General features: G+C 52.4%; 6 protein-coding genes across 6 annotated transcripts; 5 read left to right on the top strand and 1 right to left on the bottom strand.

Annotated features, from left to right (window-relative positions):
- Positions 1-1,188: 1,188 nt before the first annotated feature.
- CC84DRAFT_1088243 (uncharacterized protein) lies at positions 1,189-2,078 on the top strand (the record flags this gene model as incomplete). The annotated part of the gene is made up of 2 exons (XM_018174248.1): positions 1,189-1,387; positions 1,492-2,078. 2 exons carry the CDS (start codon positions 1,189-1,191, stop codon positions 2,076-2,078), a joined length of 786 nt encoding a protein of 261 aa, XP_018038134.1.
- Positions 2,079-4,429: 2,351 nt separating this feature from the next.
- Positions 4,430-4,649, top strand: CC84DRAFT_1163878 (uncharacterized protein; the record flags this gene model as incomplete). The annotated part of the gene is made up of 1 exon (XM_018178355.1): positions 4,430-4,649. A coding segment is annotated over one exon (181 nt), but the record flags the coding sequence as incomplete, so codon positions are not given.
- Positions 4,650-6,444: 1,795 nt separating this feature from the next.
- On the top strand, positions 6,445-6,675 carry CC84DRAFT_1186614 (uncharacterized protein; the record flags this gene model as incomplete). Its single annotated transcript, XM_018180868.1, has 1 exon — positions 6,445-6,675. One exon carries the CDS (start codon positions 6,445-6,447, stop codon positions 6,673-6,675), a length of 231 nt encoding a protein of 76 aa, XP_018038132.1.
- Positions 6,676-8,712: 2,037 nt separating this feature from the next.
- Positions 8,713-9,703, top strand: CC84DRAFT_715307 (uncharacterized protein). Its single transcript, XM_018187135.1, has 3 exons — positions 8,713-8,732; positions 8,789-9,597; positions 9,671-9,703. The coding sequence occupies exon 2, from the start codon at positions 9,013-9,015 to the stop codon at positions 9,478-9,480; it is 468 nt and encodes a 155-aa protein (XP_018038131.1). The 5' UTR covers positions 8,713-8,732; positions 8,789-9,012; the 3' UTR covers positions 9,481-9,597; positions 9,671-9,703.
- Positions 9,704-12,851: 3,148 nt separating this feature from the next.
- CC84DRAFT_1163874 (kelch repeat protein) lies at positions 12,852-15,930 on the bottom strand. Its single transcript, XM_018178354.1, has 2 exons — positions 15,258-15,930; positions 12,852-15,198 (listed from the first exon to the last, which is right to left on the bottom strand). Exons 1-2 carry the CDS (start codon positions 15,547-15,549, stop codon positions 13,334-13,336), a joined length of 2,157 nt encoding a protein of 718 aa, XP_018038130.1. The 5' UTR covers positions 15,550-15,930; the 3' UTR covers positions 12,852-13,333.
- A 92-nt stretch (positions 15,931-16,022) lies between these two features.
- On the top strand, positions 16,023-18,497 carry CC84DRAFT_1163873 (WD40 repeat-like protein). Its single transcript, XM_018178353.1, has 2 exons — positions 16,023-16,153; positions 16,209-18,497. Exon 2 carries the CDS (start codon positions 16,226-16,228, stop codon positions 18,014-18,016), a length of 1,791 nt encoding a protein of 596 aa, XP_018038129.1. The 5' UTR covers positions 16,023-16,153; positions 16,209-16,225; the 3' UTR covers positions 18,017-18,497.
- Positions 18,498-18,565: the final 68 nt, after the last annotated feature.

The raw sequence follows: 18,565 nt of genomic DNA, 5'->3' as shown, positions 1-18,565 counted from the left end.
AACATGGGTCTAGACAGCCTGAATGCAGCCTAAGAAGGCTGGCCGTGGCGGTGGAATGCGGCTGCGCAACACTTCGCGAACCATCGTTCAAGTGGATACGACCCGGGCTGCGCAAGCTTTTTGAAGCTCACCAGATTGCAAGGAATATAGACCATTGTGAGGCGCTGATGGGACAAGGGGGTATCGATGTATACGTAGTAGCTGCTGCAGTAGCCTCGCGATTGTATGAATACTATAGGTAGACACCCTCCACTGGGTCTAATCTGACCATCATGAAGGTTGTCTTGTGACGATACTTTCAGGATTTCATACGTGTTTGGCTTGCTCTGGTAGTTTGCCACCAAATCTGTCCAGGACGTGTACCCTTCAGGGTCTCCAGATGGTACTCTCGTGAACATCGGAACACTAATGCCTTTAAGAAAATAAGCTCGTATTGCTGGCTTGGCTCGCACACCGCCCCATGGAAGCTTAGATCCATAGATTTGCCATTCGCACGGTCGCTTATTACAGCAAGATCGTACGGCAATCGCAAAACAGGATGCCGTGTTTCCCATTTGCGTGGCTACCAAGGAATACATCGTCATAGAAGGCAGACCTGATGATGCTTCTTTCTGTCCAGATCTGTGCTCAAAGCTTCTACATCCGCGGGGAGATCCGCATCGCACTCATGAAATCATGGCTTGGCACCGGGAACTGTGAACCCGAATGTGGTCCTGCTCTTTCACCCATATCTTTGCACAGGATAAAATGATTGAATGCGCCAATCTTCACTACCATCAAATCCGGCAGGTCATCTGATTGATATATATTCAAATCTTTCCACTTAGACCGGAGTAAAGCGGCGCAGCACCTTTGCGGTGAATACGATTCGCCGAGGCAATTTCCTCCAACCTCTCCTCTCGTGGCTTAGTTGCTTGGCATCGCAAACCCGCTCATCAATGGTGTCCGCTGCAGGGCAGTGCACTATGACATGGTGTTTGCCTTCGCCTCCCTTACCACTCTTCATCATACATATAATAGGCCTTGAACCCGGTCGGTTCTCCATTAAATTTCTGTCCACGGTAAAACAAATCTCTGCGCGACGAGAATATTGTTCGACCAGCTATTACTAACGACGTACTGTCATCTTTCACACCAACCTACGCGCGACACCAACATCACTGGTAACCGTCACACTACAACGTCAGCATGAGACTATTACATATCGCAACCTACTTCGCCTTTGCGGCCTCTACAGCACACGCGGTATCCGTGCCGAACACTGACGTTAAGGTTCGCGATGATCGGGCTATCAGCATCAGGAGTTCGGATATTTTAGCTCCCGAGCACACCTTAGAGAAGCGTAAAGGCGGTGGTGGTAAAGGCGGAGGAGGAGGCAGCAGCAGCAGTAAGCGACTCACATTGAAAGTATATGCGCTGAAAATTACTGACATTGACTTTCAGGCGGAAGCAAATCGGGCGGCAGCAGCTCAGGCGGTTCCTCATCGTCAGGTCGCGCATCTCCCGCTTCCAACGCTGGCGGTGCCACAGTCGCAGGCTCTGGACCCTCGCGCTCATTCGGTGGTGGCGGCTACTATGGAGGAGGAGCATCAACACCCTACAAGTCTGGCAGCAAGACACCAAAAGGGCTGGTTGCAGGTGCCGTCCTCGCGCCCGTACTGCTTATCGGTCTTCTCCCAGGCCTCTGGCTCTACAGCGTCTACCCGTACTACTTCCACAACCCGTACCGCTTCATCAACGAATCTGCCCACAACGCGACGAACCCGAATGGTACCAACAGCTCGTTGCCTGTCACGTGTCTCTGCGAAGAGTACAGCGTGTGCGGCTGTGATGAGAATGACAACGACTTGTACCTGAAGGATTTGGTCGGAAACGGTAGCTACGACGCCCTCAACAAGACGCTAGTCAACGTTGCCGATGTCAATGGCACCAGGACTTTGATTTTGAACGGAACTCTGCCCAACGGAACGACTGCTCCCGGCGGTACCGATGATGCTGGCATCGCACTTGGTGCCGGCAAGTACGCAGGATGGTACGCGATGGGCTTGACCATCATCTACTTCTGTGCGTACGCATAGAGGTAGATTGGCCTTGATGAGATAATGATTGCTTTTTGTTAATGCTTTCTAAGATTGGAACGACTCCGAAAATCAAAAGAAGCTCGGCGTTCAGGATTGATTGTTAAGACGATTGTTGGTTTTTTTTCTTTCTGTCTGGATATACCCCATTGTTTCGAGGGCATGGCCATCGCCGCGAGGTTTGTTATGATTTTAGTGCAGCAACTCCAATTGCAGAATACGTTATTCCTATCAAATTTCCTTCTAGACGTGCATCTTTGGAGTGTTGCTAGTATAAGGGCTGTGTCCACAGTCCAGATTATATGACAGTACAACCGGAGACTAAACTCCACTGATTGAGTTTTTTACGCTATCAACATTAAGTCGTGCTGACAGGAAATATCAAGACATACAGTGCAACTTGTTGGACATGCAGGCCAAGTGCATAATCTTGTCTCACATGCAAGTACCACGAGGTCATCTGCACTTGACCAAGATTATGGTCATTTGTTAACCGAACAGCTCTCTGCATGACGTCGATCCTTCCTGTCCTACAATTGATCCGTCGGAACCTTGTACATTAAGAAACCTGCAGTGTGGCAGTTAAGTTGGACACAGCTAATCCTTGGGGCTCACACTGGTCACCTAATCTCAAACAACGATACAATTAAATTCAAACAAGCCGGATAGTATCACAGAGGCTAGTACAACAAACTTGACTATGTGATAACTGAGCAAGCTTTTTCCATGTCTAGCTGAGTTATTAGACCAAATAATTCAATACGTCTTTTAGTGTAATGTGCCCTTTCAAGGACCATAGAGAAGTGACTAGAGTCCTGCCCTCTCAATTAGTATGAAATAGTGTGCTTTAATACCCACAGGAGTATGTGGAACCATTTCTCGACCCCTTGTTTCCTTCGATTGGCTGTAGTGAATCAGTTGAGGGTTTCGATTAGCATAGGGCAGCCCTGAGACCTTCGACGTAGCGTTGCAAGAGATGATCAACGAGGTATGTCATAGGACAGAATGTGACTTGTGCTAAGGCGCAGGGCGCATCTGAATGTTGGCAATATCTCAAATGTGTCACTTGCTATGGTCTGGTTGATGACCTTGTAACTGGGGACCACTTTTGTTGTACTGCAAGCGTGGTAATTTTATGGCTTTCCTTGAGGTAAGGACCAAGACAACATTTTGAATAGTCGTTAGCACATGGATCTCGGGATCTTTACAGTAAAGCATGTGGAAGGATGTTATTGACCTGTAGAAAGGCACGCGACGAGTATTGCGTCTGAGCAGTATCGATACAGGTATGAGTCAAATCATTCAGGAGTAATAGTTGTGGGATTTTGGACGTTGTGTTTTGGCACCCTACGAAGTTGATGTACTGCGTTTTACCGCGGCTTGCCAAAGTACGGGACGTACCCAAAACTCGGTAATAATTGTGAGGTTAATGCGCCATAGGATTGCTATGAAAGACTTCATATTCGTATAATGCCATGTCAAACAACCTCAGACGTTAAGACTATAAGTGTGCGATTTAAATGACTTGGATGTAGGTCTGTAACCCGGCACTCTTTGAAAGCGGCGAGGAAGTTCTGGAATACATCGGACACTGTGAACAACTTGCAATGTACATCATCTGACAGTGTTCAGACAGAAGTTATGTCTGTAGGACCCAGACTGCGTGAATCCAAGGAGCCAAGCTATCGAGTCCACCGCCTTGTAAGACAACCCCATGTCCAGCTCTTCCGGTGAACAGAAGTAAGTTGATTGATCCTACGAAACCTCTCTCGGGACGCAGGGTTTGAGGCAGATCAAGCTGATGAAAACACTCTAGGCAACGTTCACGCCCCAGCTCGCCCCAAGGTTTCACCGCAAGAACGAATGTGCGGTTAATTCCATGGGCCCTAGTCTAGACTCTGCAATCGATCAGATGTCAGACTAACGTCACAGCATCGCAGACACTGACAGTGACCGCCGGACTTGCGTAGAATGCGAGTATCTTAGGTGACTTGGTCGCAGATGCGGCCGATACCGATTTGCTTTGGTTTCCGAATCGCCTCGCGCGGGGATCGACAGTGCGAACGTCGACAGGCGAACGACATGATCGGTGTAGTTCAGGATGGTGAATCACAAGATGGGGAAGAGAGATGCTTTCTCGGGAAGCACGCGGACGTCGGCGGCTTAGTCGGTTCAGAGTGAAATTGGTCGCAGATACGGGTTTTGTGGCGTTCTCAAAAACTGATCTTGTGATGCTCTATATTGTTAGATCATTCGTTCAGCTCGTTCACCATTTGCAGCAATCATGAAAATGCCTTACTTATTTCGAACCAGCTTTTATTTTGGTATCAAAGTGCCCGCCAAAGGTTTACTATGCTCCAGCCAGACAGGCGCAAAGTCCAAGCCGCAGGCCGAAAAGGAGATTCGGCCTCACGAGAGTCTGCCTTACCCCGTCTCCTCATGTGCCTGGGGTCCGAAACACTGCCGTGGTCGCAGAGCCGCCGTAAGACCACGGCAAGATCTGTAGAACAAGGACAACGCGTCCTGCAATAATTCCTGCCGAAGAAGCCTAATAGTGGGAAACGTCGACGAGAACGATGCTAACGTCAATATTGCGATTGTTGAGCAGTGATGTCGATGGGTGGCACATGTGAGCTGCAGCCACGTGGACAGAAACGGATTCTTGCGTAGGGCTGCAGAAGCTTATAAGCTTACAGCAGACGCACGGAATGTCAAACGGCGGCAGGGTAAGCCGTGCAACGTCCAGTGGTCCCGAGCGCCATGACTCCCGAAACATAGTTTTGTCTGTGCGGACTACTCGATACCATAGGTAGAGCGAATCGCAACGTGTACTGAGATTCAAGAGCGTTGCTGATGCTGCTCGCCTTCAACATCCAGTCAAGGCGACACCTCCATGACTTGAGGGACGAAGCTGATAGGGCTGGAATTATGCAGGACCACTATGATGATGAAGGATGAACGAATTTAAAAACAAGGACCCTGGGTCATCGCAGGTCCTGACCACTTGCGTTGTATACTCGGGACGAGAAGGAAGGTACCGGCCAGCATCGAGGTTCAGCTGGTCAGCCTGTAGGCGCTTGCCGATCACCTGTTGGCCACCCCTAGTTGCTGATGTCAACGTGATGATGGAGTCCACGTCTGCGCGATCTTGATGTGGAAACGAAGCCATCGCCGAGAGCGGCCGTGGTGTCATTGCCCACTTCTATCGTCGCGTAATGTTTGAGTGGTGATGATGAAGGCATCGTGCTGGGGCGAAGTGGAACATCTCGGCGATTTACTGGTCGGCTAAGCGGTCACGTTACCTCGACAGAACCTTGCATCATGAAATTATGTCCACCTTCACGGGGCGCAGGGAATCTGTGTACAACCCCCGCCCGTGGAGTCCAGAAGCGCACGCCATCTGTCTCGGATCTCGCTGTGGCGTTAAGGCTGCCCTCCCGCCTGCTTGGCCGTGCATGGTGTCTGCCGACACCGTACGCAGGCGCAGGGAAAAGCCCCCCGGAAAGAAAAGGCGGGCTTGTCTAACCCACGTCAGCCTCCCACTCACGCACCCCTACATGCTCGATATGCGCCTCCATCCCAGGGATATGGCCGACCCCGAATCTCGGGCTCCCGCTTTGGCGAGAAACACGCACCGTCTGGTGCACGAATTGGCCATTGCGTAGGGACAGTCGCACTGTATCAGGCACGTTGCGCATGCTCACCAGCCCTCGTAGCGTTTGCAGAGTTGGGCCCACAACCATACCTCAACTTGACAGGACAAGCTATTTGCGCCCGAGGGCCGCGCTGCCTGAGACTTTTACTTCACTTCGGATGAAGGAGTTGTGCATGTCGTTGCGCTATCCAATAGGAGGACCGATGGACCGATCGGCCCCAGCTGAGAACGTCTCCTGCGAGCGAACCATCTTCGCTAACTATGCCGCACCCGATTCCGAACTACGCCTACCCGTCTATCCTGCTTCCCATACATGACTAGCGGCCGTTATGGCTGTGCTCGTTCTTTCAACTGCCCCATCCATCCCAGCACCATGTTAGCACCGTCTGGCGCACAGTCAGCGTGTACCTACATATGGATTCCGTTGCCTAGAAGTCCCGCAGCATGCGTCACGGCAGGCCTCTCTCTGGGCTACAATTATCCGCAGCTGTCTCTTGTCTGTTGCTTCTACATTTTTCCTGCAGCTATAAATTCTAGCTTCCTTGCCACAAGGGCCCTGACATCTCCTCATCGAGTTTCAGTCCTGCTCACTGCTCTACTGCTTGTGCATTGTTATCGTTCTTAGCCTGTCTCAACCGTCTCAACCGTCGAATCGTTTCAAAATCCTACGTCTCACGTCCACTATTGTCATCGTTACCAACGCTCTTCAACATGTGCTATCAAGTCGTCGAACGGTTCTCCGTCTGCCGGTGCCTCTACTACAGACACTCAATCGATCCGTGTGCCGCTCACGGACAGCGTGGCCACACAATTCAGGAGAAAACGGTTCTCGTGGGTTATGCCTGCAGCAGTCATGGCAGTCACCGACCAGAGGCTGCCTACGGCACTGGAGTCCTTCCAGATTCTGGCTACGGAAGTGGTGCCTACTCGACACATCGATAAACCACGCCGCAAACCAACATACAGTATTAGGCGAATATCCAAGTACTTTGGGCCTGCGCTCGCTTTGCCTACTTAGGGCAATACACATCGTGCTCAGATCTTGGCCCTGGTATTCGTCTACATACTGTTTTGAAGAGCCGTCTTGTCGGTTTTGGCATATACACGGCGCAAGCATTTCATTTCTTCGAGCAGGACTCCGCGCAGCTCGGCGCTTTTTCGATGTTTCTTCAGCTTGGTTATTTTGCGCAAGGCATTCACACGGAGTTTGGTCAGGGATATCACACAGGATGATTGGGATGACTAGGACGACATGCATACTGGGCGTCGGATTGAGGCTTGTACGAATACGTCTGTGGTGGATTGCATGCACGGAGCACTGATCACGGGTGACAAGTTGGATAGCATTGGAGTATTTGCAATCTACCAATCATCTCTATTGGCACCTTATTTGTCGGTCCTCTCCTCCGTGCGGTATCTCCGGCTGCCTGGCCATCTGATGCGTCTTTGTCAAACAAAAGTCTACGTATGCAGCATATTTGGCTCATAGCCGCGAGAGCCGATACGCTAGAACGAGGTTCGAACACCTTTACTAGATTTCATTCATACACTCTTACTGCGCGGTGCCGATTTTGAGTCATTGCACCAAGATGTTGCGATGCGTAGCGCGGGATGACTTGGAGTTCGGTAGGCTAAAACTGGCTTAGGGCAGAGCGGATCCACGCTTGTCACCGCTTGTTCTGTAGTGATCTTGGTGCTGGGTTCGCGAGGAACACTGCAAAGGAGCGGTGACATCTACATCACTCTTTCACAATTTTCTCATGATACGGTGTAAGATCTGTCACGCTCTCTCGGAGCTCACCGTGAACCCGTAGGTTACACACATCCGAAGGCGCGGGCGGCGGTCGCCAGCGCTGTGCTCGTCTCGGTGGCCAATTTCTCCAGATCTCGAACAGTGCTGATCGTCCCTATTATTCAGCCCTGCGGTGGCGAAGGCGGGATGGGCCCTGTATCTCCGATGTCATGTTACTGCCCATGTTAAGATGACTTCGATATCCCGTCACGGCATCAGAACTGATGTTGCTGGCCCTGTACCGCTCCGCTAGGCACGGCACGCACGCTTCTAGGCGACTTGGTCCAAGAGCGGGCTGGTTCGAACTGCTTTCCATGACTATTTTTGGCGAGCATGTTCGCGCTATATTGTTTGGCGGATTCGCAGAAGCGCGATGGCCCGGTGTCCGCCTGCGGACTGAGGTCCGCTATCTAATTCTGGAGATCCTTATGAACAGAAACCCGCATCCTCGCAAGAGAGCCTTGCATGTTTTCTTTTAGGTTCAAGTGTCTTTTTTTTGGGTAGCTTTTCTCCAAGGATCGATACGGCTTGGCGCGACATTGCCAGCTGAAATTTCGATACTGAAGATGCTCTTGGACTTGAATTCTCCGACGAACAAACAACAATCTCGTGAGAGTTCCTAGAGAACACTGAATAACGAGTGTGATAGACATTGCCGTTACGACTGGCCGTTGCGATGCCGCCTAGCTACCATGTGGTATTGACTTCCATCATGGTCTGTTATTGTGGAATATTCCACACAAAACAGACCCCGATTCTTGATTAGTGGAAGGATCACACTGCAATGATAGATATACACACTCTGACTTAGCTGGACTACAGGCTCACTTTGCTGGCGCTTCAATCCACATCTTGGACGAATATAGTTCGCCCAGTGGCTGTGTATCACGCTAGCCGCTTCTGGGAAAAGAGAACATCTTGCGAAGACCCCAGTGTCGACCATCAACGATGCTTCAGCCAGCGTCGTCCAGTCGTAACGATATTCCAACAGACCCACGCTCAGAAAAGTTCCCTCGGAAGTAGCACCATCTTGCGTTCGACAGGCTCGGCGGAGGAGCGAACGGCACTGAACGCCTTGCGTCTTCTAACTTTGTACTCTTGCTAAATTGAGTCAGGCGCACTCGACTCAGCCGATAGCCCGGACGGAACATGGCTCTCTGCAGAATTTGTCCCGATCAAGTTCATCAAAAACGCCCCGTTTCCGCGGGTGGGTCTTCGGTGTCCGCTTGCACAGTCTCCTGCCAGCTGCTAACCGCACAATAGTGTAAGCCAGATTCTAGAGACCTGCAGTTTACCCTGGCATAGCACACTGCTGCATCGACCGAGTAACGCGCGGAACAATTACCAGCGTAGCGTGGGTTTCTCTTCCAACCTGGTCTCCTGCCTAAGAAGCAATCAGACTTTTTGGTGTTTCCTTGAGGCAACATTGCTCACATGATCGGGTCGTTCGCATGTGCCATATCGATGCCGTAAACATCTCGTGATGCATGGCACATGTGAACCAACTCTCGACCCCACGCTTCTGGAATGTTTTCGTGCCTGTTTTGGGGCCGTTTACGCCGTCTGCGCCGGTCGACTGCGTACATGCTGGTGCTCGAGCGTTCTGCGGAACTACTCCCGCATTGGGGCTAACAACATCGTGTCCGAGTGTCAGATTTTCTTCGATAACCCACAACACCGAACGCTCAGATACGGTACCAATGGTATTATTCCGACGGAAAAACACTAGTCTGGTTAAGGGCCTTGCGATGCCTGTGCTTCTTCAGATCGAGTCTGCAGTCGCTTTCATCTCCGCTGAACCGGAGATCTTGGTGCAGTGTCGGTTGGGGGCAAAGTGTACGGCGTCAACGACCTTTCGATTATCGTGCGAGAGCTCTGGGTGGTATTCGAGGCACCCTGGGGCCGTATGGTTCCAACCTCGTATACAACTCTTTCCCAGGCGCACTAGGCCGTAAACCGATGGCCGACACGGCCCCAAAGAACAGGGTCGTGTGTCTCTTGCAGGGAATGACAGCTGGTTCCAAGAGAGAAACATCAATGAACGCCGCCAATTCAAAGGTTCCAGGTACACGGTGAGGTCAACTCTTCCTCGGTTCCTATCCTTTGCCTAGTTCGTGCATACTCGACTGTCATTGATTTTTTCAGGCAACGCGCATCGCAATTGCCTTGCCGCTCATGGCGTACTTGAACCAATCCTACATTCCTCCCCGGTACCAGCTCACGTGTGCAACCTCGCCGAACACAACTTTCACCGGCATCAGGAAGGATTGCGACCACACCATCTCTTCTTCCCCTTGACAAGGATAGGCACCCTCCAGGCTACCTTCATGCAGCATCCAATGACTCCTTGGAAGGTTTGGGGCCTATACTGCGGACCGTGGGATCGTGTCCAGGCTTGGAAATCTACCGACCGAACACCATGTTTGGTCTCACGATGCACCGTCTGCATACCCAGCGGCGTAATTAAATCACTGGACCGTGTGCGAGCGGTGTCTCCCACACTATTATGTGTGCCTCTGCCGAAGTTTCAGGCAGACTGTAAGCGTGTCGAGTCATGCAGTCTTCACCTGTATTTTGGTTGCCTGATGCGATACTGGAAAAGAGGACGCGGTTGGCTTCAGCTATCCTGATCTCTTTCATTCCAATAAGGGATCTTCTCTACCTTCATCGCCATTCTCTTGCCACTGTGTGATAGCTCTTTCCGGCGACATTAGAGTTAACATATCTTGTCCTCTCCCCTTAACTCCTGCGACACAGCCTCAACAAAGCACATTATACCACCTTCCTGTAGTAAGGCGATACTGATTTGCGACAGTCTATCTTCAGACGCAGAGGGCTGCCGATGACTCATCTCAATGCTGCTCGATCCCTTTGCCGCTGCTCTGTGCCATCCTCTTACATTATCCTCATTTTCGAAATCTTCTTTGTGGATTTTAGGAGCCACGGGTCGATTTGATTGCGAGGCACACAAGCGTTGGGATTTGATCCGATCGACGATGGCGTAACATGACCCTCTATGAAGCCTGCTCACACTTAAAGTAAATGTCGAGTATTAATGAGACCTCCTGTCTTAAACCATTACGGATAAGCGGTGCCTCACCATCTCAATCTGGATTGAATGGCACTTTCCCACATGTGGAAACAGTGCTGACACTGGCGGGCCGAAACGGCAGGAGGCTGGAGAAGCGCAAGCGAGGAAACCTTTCATGCATCACCGTTGAAGGTCTTGCGCATAGATGCATGCTCTTTGGCGATGTCTACGGCACAGTACTCAGCTATTCATGAAATGCGGAGAAGATGAAACAAGTGACCGATTCGCGCTGATCGTACTTTTAGGCCATTGATCGATCGCGCGTTGGGTTGTAGAAACAACCGAAGAGACGAGAGACGTTGAACATCACAACAGGGATGAGACGTACCCGCCTTCCCCCTTTATACTTGTTTTTGCTGACAGCAAACCACGGCAGGGGCACGGCTTAATACGGCTGTTCAGCGATCAGGCTTCCGAAACGGTCAGCGGGGGATCCACTACTTCAGATGTGCCGCATGCAGGATTCGTATGGACGTATGTTCCACCGACCTGGTCATTCTATTGTCCCGGGTGTTCGTACGATCTACCGGCTCCGCTTCGTCGGCGAGCTTACATGTGGTGGCTTGTAGGATTCCACCTGTTGGGCATCAGCACAACCGGTATACCGTGCGCAAGGAACGAGTCAAGTGAGCGGCATACTTAGGCTCTTTCGGCATTTCTGATGATGTGCAGAGTTCTATACCTTCCACTAGCATGGCAGCACTCGGACGCAGGTGAAGGGCCAATCCACCACAAGATAAGCAAGGCTAGTTGATTAGGGAGCTAATCATGAATATTGGCAGAGCAGAGCCTGAGGCTCAAATGCTCCAGGATTAAGATTCATATGAGGAGCGCCTCGGTTCTGTTGCTTGGGCTGACTGCTACCGCGTAGATAAAGCCGGCCGCCTCTCCACAAGCGATGAGTTAGCTCGCAATCTCTTCAATGGAAGGTTTATAATGCGAGTGCGGTGTCAGTCTAAATATTTTGCCCGAAGTGGTCTCCGTATCTACGCTAAAATACGGAGCCGTAAGCATACCGGCCTCTTGTCTGACGGCTGCACGCACAAAACGTTCCACATTTACGGCATCTAGGACTCTCAGTTGTGCTTTCTATTTCACAATTAAAGATACCGGACCCTCTTCATCAGGGGCTTGTTTGCTCAGTTAATCTCTTCACAACCCTATATGGGGGGAGTCTCGTCTCTCTAGTGGAAGGCGGCGCAGGTGGTAGCACTGACTTCCGGCCTCAGACATCTCATTTGGACGGAGTACGGGCGCGCGCCGATCATTCAAGGTTCATTGTGTTTTCCTTTCGCTGTTATAATCTAAATCAGCTCTAGAGTTTTTGCCAGTAACTATCCTAAAGATGTCTGTAGTATCTCTACTACACACCGCCTTGGAATACAATCCCCGATCTAGTCTGTTCAGCGCGTTAACTTAATAGGTGGCTATACGCTGAAGCCTTTACCGCTCAAATCTAAGACAAATGATCCTGAGTGGCTAAGGCTATCATGCCGGCCAAAACTCTCAAAGTGGTCCTACATCGTCGATGCTCATGTCCCCGCGAGCGAGCAATGGTGATCCCCGAATCTCCGCTAACGTCATAGTCGCCACGGAATGGTAATGCAACGAAGCTCTAGGCTTCGATTCCATTAAACCATTGCAGTAACCAGGCCTGGGCAGGCTCGCGCACATAATCCTCCCTCAGAGTTTCGTTACCCTGAGCATTCCGCGTCCGTTGCTTCGTTACTAATTGTGGTGACACAACGCGTGACTTTCTGGCTCCCAAGCCCGGAGTTGGAGGCCTAACGTCGGAGAGTTGTAACACTGCAAACTTCCAACCTGTAGCAAATGTCGCCCTCCATCAAAGAGAAGGTCACGTAGATTCAAACATTGTTGAGTCAATTATCGAACTATGTATAAGCAACCAACTCCGACGTACGTATGCAAGGCGAGGTGCCATCATTGATAGTAATCAGTCTAACCATGGGCCAAAGCCGCTAACCGCGTCTGTTTCCCTTGGTGCCCAAGGCTCCCGTACCGTTCTCGAGCTTCGCATGCCTCTAAAACTATGGGTCAGAGTCTGCTAGTACAAGCCCTTATCCATAGTTTCACACCGGAAAGCATAGTGTTCCGTTGAAGGATTCGGTACACTGTGTTACCCTTCCCAGAAGCCTTCCTTTTTCGCGTCACGGGCACATTTCAGGGAACGGCGCGTCATAAGCGCAATGAATCTGCTGTTTTGGACATGCACTGACGAACAGACTTAGAATATAAATATCGATCAACAGTACTCTGTCCAGTCATCTTACTGACCTCCACCTCCTCAGGGCGGTCGACCTAGCCTCATCAGACCATGCACTGTAATACCGCCCTACTTGGCTGCTATCATTCACAGCAATATAACAGCACATCAGGACTGACGGAAGATAAGCTGATACACTCTGGGGTCATCTAATCACCCTTAATGGAGTCATCTATTCATTCTTAATGCTACTCGACATTTTAATCGTCATTCATGACCAACCAAGACGCCAATATGATGCCCTTCCAACCCATCCCAAGACGTTCGGTTACGAAATAGAGCTTCCCACGGCAGCATCGCAGAGTGAAGTCTGCCTATCGAAGCGCCAAATGACCAACGCCACGCTCTTCATGAATGCAAAATGTACGACCCGCCCAGATAACGAAAACGCCCGGTGAATGCACTTCCCTTTCCTCCACACCCGGAGGAGCGCCTAGTTTACGTCCATACCGTCGTCTTCCACCTCGCCGTCTTCTTCTTCCTCACCAGCCGTGAGGACACCTGCGCTACCAAGGCTACGCTTGCGGTTGGTGGCGAACGGGCGATTGAGCTGGCCCAACATTTCGAGCTCCTCTCCGCCCACAACGCGAGAGTCGATATCGGCCTCGGCGCAAAGATCCATGATGGCCAAGGGACCAAGAGCTCGGAAGCCGGCTGTGCGGACGATCTTGCCCCAATTGCTCAAGCAGAAGGCTGCCGCCCGACGTTTCAACCATTCTTCATTCGCGGTTCCAGCGCGTTCCCATATGATGGCTGCGTGTTCAATGTCCAGTTCGCGGCTCAATCGATTGACGCTGAGTAGACGCAAGCGCGGCATGTCGTAAATGTTGGACATGACAAGCATGCCGGCAACATCGTTCAGGGTTGGTCCGTTCGTTGGATGGGGTGCAATGCTGTCCGTGTAGAGGTAGAAAAGGAACGCCCGCACTGCAGAGTACGGCTCGGGAATGTGCATCTTTTTAGAATGGAACTCGACCATCTGGGCACTCCAAAGTCGAGCAAAGTGTGGCCAACGAGCATGTAGAATAAACCTATGGACGTGGATCGGCTGCGAAACAGGTGCGACTGCCGTCTTTGAGTCGTCTGTCGGCGAAGTAACATCTTCAAGATCATCCGGATCTGCTGTGACGATGAAGTCAGCTCCGCTGCCCGACTCTGGGGGCCTGTCAAAGGTTAAAGATAAATCAGCGCCGATGCCCGTCAAATGAGACGTCACATTGGCATCAGAGGATGGCAACTTCGACCGAGGATCGGTTGCCAGTTCATTGCCAAGAATGCCGTATTTGCGCAAATCAATGGCCAATACATCGCTGAGATATTCTCCAGGGCTCACGCCGTTGCCATCCGCAGCTGGTTCAGCAGGACTACCGAGGAGCCAAGCGTGAGTGCCTTCTGCATTGGTGGTACAGTAGTGCCAGCGATAGTTTGGGTTATACATGTCTTTCCCATCTGCAAGCTTCTGCCAACGAAGGACATCGAGCTCTAAACTGGAGAGACTCGTCTCGCAGCTCAGCTCTGCGGGGGTGACGAAGTCGAGCATGCAACCCGAAGAAAACACGTGAAAATGCATACCCGCAGCCTGTGAAGGGAGATTTGGGCTTGAGTGGAACTTCAGAGAGGATATGGATCCGGGCGCAGTGCCGTACGGAGATCGAGAAGGTCCCAGAGAGCTAGACTGCACGCTAGAGTTCGCGGTATAGCCAGTACTACCAGTAGCAAGCGAGCCTGATGCAGAAGTTGGGAAGCGGTGTCGTGAAGAAAGCAGTGTCCGGTCCACGGTGCCATAGTTCATAGCCGTCTCGAAGCCTGGACTGCCCCGGAGGTCCAACCACCAGATCTCGTTGTTCTTCTCCATCTCGTCGTTGATGCCACCAAATATCCAGATACGACCATTCCAGATCCAGCTCGCGTGATCGTAACGGGGTACGAATCTCCAAGTCCGCGACCAAGTCCATGTCTTCAAGTCCAAAAAACAGATGTCGTCAAGCACGCTGTCATGCCCAGTCTGACCTCCGCTGATGTACAATTTCTCGTCGTAGATTACTGCGGAGTGGCGAGCGCGGCCGCGGGGCGTGGGACCGTGCAATTCGGGCTGGGTCCAGTGGGCCGTCTTCAGATCGAATACGATTACATCGGCGAGATGCTGTCGATGCTCATTCTCGCCGCCAAAGACTAACAGCTTGTCACCCTGCCAAAGGCAAGCAGTGTGTCCCATCCGAACGCCGGGTATGTCGCCATAGTTGTCAACTAGATTCCATTGGCGAGTAACGAGATTCAAGCGGAGTACGTGGTTATAAACTGACAGCCGCCGTTAGCCACTTGAACCCGCCCCAGTGCGTAGGAAAACGAGCACTCACCTTCGTCAGTGAATTGGTCGAAGCCGCCGAAAGCGTAGATCTCGTCTTTGCCAACATAGGTTACCGAGGCATTGACAAGGCACGCGGGCTTCGCGCCAACGGTGGTTATGAGCTTGGGCTTGTAGCCCTCCGTGGTAGACCTCCGATTTCGCGTAGGGCTCGCAGACATGACGAAGGTGTTGTTGGCGGCGTTGCCGGTGGTCGGCGTGGTGGAGGTGAGGGCGACCTGGGGCGTGCTTGACGCAGCCGGATTGCCAGCGAACAGAGAGGCAGGCAGTTGAGGTTGCGCCATTGGTATGATTAAGCACGGACGCTCGGAAGTGGGGACAAAGGATTCATGTGGGTTCGTGGCAGGCGGCTCGTTCCTGGGGAGGGCGCTGCGCACCCTTCTGCCACCGACCAGGCAGTTCAGGTACAGCCAGGCAAGGGCGATATGGGTAAGAGGGGGCAGTAGTCGGGTACAGCGCCTTGGGGGAGCGAAGGGAGTCGTCGGGTGGAGCGAGTGTAGAATGTGGGTCTCGGATCCTGGCTCCCAAGGCTATGGAGTAGAGAGTTGGCGGAGATCAGAGGCGGCTGAATGCCGGCAAGGAGGAACGTGGTCCCGAAACAAGAAGTGGCGACCAGGCGTCTTGGCATGCGTTATGTCATCGGTGCTTGGCTGCGCCTCCAGGCGGTTGCTCGGCAACCAGGCAATAAACAAACAGTATTTAATATGCCCGCATCGAGCCCTCTATCCAGCTCCCAAACTACCTTACTATCCACGCTCCCCGCACTCCAACTGGTCTCGCAGGCCGCTCTACATACCTCGAATCAATACTTCCAAGCATCGATTACAACCATTGTCTACTAATACTCATATTTGTTCATCAACAGCGAAAACTACAGGAAAACCACAGGTACGACTACCCCGTGCCCTACATACATCCGCTTAAGTACTAACGCTATACATAGTACGAGATCTTGCAGCCATGGCCAGCCCAGCCGTCTTGACCCCGGTCAAGAGCCGCTCCTCAGTCTTCTCCACCCGCGCCGCCGGCGGCCGGATGCCATTGACGCCCTCTCCTCGCACATCTCGCAACCAGACCCCGGATGCGCTGGCGCACGAGTCCATCCATGGCGGTAGCTTCATGGCCCGCATCCAGCGCTCTGTCTCCAAGACCACCCGCGATTCGCCCAAGTCAAACATCGCTCGTAGCTCGCCACGGCGGCTAGAGCTAGGTGTGTCAGAGTGGGCGCTGACGGGCACGGGCACCACCACCGCAACTTCGACCAAGACACCCAAGGCAAAGAAAGATGTCACCCTCCGATCACGACCCACAAAGACCAGAATAGCATACAACTCGGCGGACCGCTTCATTCCCAACCGGACAGCAAGCGAGGCTACCTGCAACGTCGGCACAGGCAAGATCGACCTCGAGCAGCGACCCAAGTCCAGCTCAACCGGCGAGGGCTCATCCGTATTGGCCAATGCCGCAAGCACATTCGACCTCAACGGACGCACGTCGGATGAGGAGCCTACCCTTTCTTTGGAGGGTCTTAGTCTGGAGGAGGATGATGAGGAACGCTCGCAGTCCAAGAAGCCTACCCCAGACGCAGCCGCATACCAATCATCACTTGCCTCAGCGTGCGGTGTCAACCTCAACACTCGTATCCTCGCCTTCAAGCCTGCGCCCCCAGAGTCATCGAAGCCCATCGATCTCCGCTCGCAGTACAACCGCCCTCTAAAGCCCGCCAGCAGCGTCAATGCCCAAAGTCGCCGCCGCATTCCCTCGGCACCCGAGCGCGTTCTTGACGCCCCTGGCCTCGTTGATGACTATTACCTCAACTTGCTCGACTGGTCTTCTGGCAACCAGGTTGCCATTGGTCTCGAGCGTTCCGTTTACATCTGGTCCGCCGACTCTGGCTCTGTCGCTTCCCTCTTGGAGTGCCCGACCGACACTTACATTTCGTCTGTGAAGTGGTCCGGCGATGGCGCTTACGTTGGTGTCGGTCTCGGCTCCGGCGAAGTCCAGATTTGGGACGTCGAGGAGGGCACCAAGCTCCGAAGCATGTTCGGCCACGAGACCCGTGTTGGCGTCATGGGATGGAACAAACACATTCTGTCCACTGGTGCCCGCTCAGGTCTCGTCTACAACCACGACGTGCGCATCGCGCAACACAAGGTCGCCGAGCTTGTGTCCCACACTGGCGAGGTCTGCGGTCTTGAATGGCGCGCCGATGGTGCTCAGCTCGCCACTGGCGCTAATGACAACTTGGTCTCGATCTGGGACGCTCGCTCTCTTGCTGCCCCCAAGTTCACTAAGACCAACCACCGTGCTGCTGTCAAGGCCATCTCATGGTGCCCTTGGCAGTCAAACCTCCTCGCAACCGGCGGTGGATCCAACGATCGTCAAATCAACTTCTGGAACACCACCACTGGCGCTCGCATCAACAACATCTCCACTGACTCGCAGGTCACCAGCTTGCGATGGAGCACTCATTACAAGGAGATCGTCAGCAGTGGCGGTTTCCCTGACAACTCTCTCAGCATCTGGAGCTACCCATCTGGCGTGAAGAACATGGAGGTCCCAGCCCACGAGTCTCGCGTTCTGCACAGCTGCCTCAGCCCCGATGGCCAGATGCTCGCCACTGCCGCTGCCGATGAGTCTCTCAAGTTCTGGAAGATCTTCGAGAAGAAGCCCGGTCAACCGTCTATCGCCGCCGCTGGTGCTGCATCCATGAAGACCGCTAGCGCTGTCAAGTCGGCGACGATCCGCTAAGTTGGCGCCGAGATATTGTATGGAGGAAGTGGAAGAATCAGAGGAGAGCAGTAGGCTCATGACAATGTGCGCAGCATAGTCACTCGACATCGCTAAGCACCAAACCAACGGCTTGCGCAACGGAGCCTGTCATCCGACTCTACGCGCAACGGTAAGTTGGTAAGTATCACATCTCGTTTGGGTATGTGACGCGGATCCTATCCATGGATCTTCCACATCTGCCCTCGGAAACGGGTTCTCGGCTGGGTTTCGAACTCTATCTGTCGACTTTAAGCGAAGGCGTCTCGGAAGCATATTGTGCATTGAAGGTGTTGGTGGAGTCTTTTCGAGCGCCGCTCCGACGGATACGATTTCATGACGATACGATTTTGGCTACGGTCGAGGCCATTGTAAAGCATTGTTTTTCGAGGTGTCTGGGTAGCTGGCGGGGAAGACTGGATACATACGTCTGTGTTGCGATAAGAAAAACATGTTCAAACGTTCAATTGTCGTTCCCATTCGTGCAATCGTAACAACAACGGCTCTACTGATGAGTGATATGACCAGATC

The sequence above is a fragment of the Paraphaeosphaeria sporulosa genome, assembly GCF_001642045.1.
Source record: "Paraphaeosphaeria sporulosa strain AP3s5-JAC2a unplaced genomic scaffold CC84scaffold_4, whole genome shotgun sequence".
In the NCBI taxonomy this organism is placed as follows: domain Eukaryota; kingdom Fungi; phylum Ascomycota; class Dothideomycetes; order Pleosporales; family Didymosphaeriaceae; genus Paraphaeosphaeria; species Paraphaeosphaeria sporulosa.
The sequence above is the reverse complement of the archived record's forward strand: the minus strand, read 5'-3'. Positions and strand labels throughout refer to the sequence as shown.

What these genes read in the sequence shown, in the direction of transcription:
- CC84DRAFT_715307 (XM_018187135.1), top strand. Translation starts at nt 9,013, where the DNA reads ATGGCACATGTGAACCAACTCTCGACCCCACGCTTCTGGAATGTTTTC.
- CC84DRAFT_1163874 (XM_018178354.1), bottom strand. Translation starts at nt 15,549, where the DNA reads ATGGCGCAACCTCAACTGCCTGCCTCTCTGTTCGCTGGCAATCCGGCT. An exon ending in CGACCAATTCACTGACGAAG is followed by an intron (nt 15,199 to 15,257) that starts GTGAGTGCTCGT and finishes GGCGGCTGTCAG; the next exon opens with TTTATAACCACGTACTCCGC.
- CC84DRAFT_1163873 (XM_018178353.1), top strand. Translation starts at nt 16,226, where the DNA reads ATGGCCAGCCCAGCCGTCTTGACCCCGGTCAAGAGCCGCTCCTCAGTC.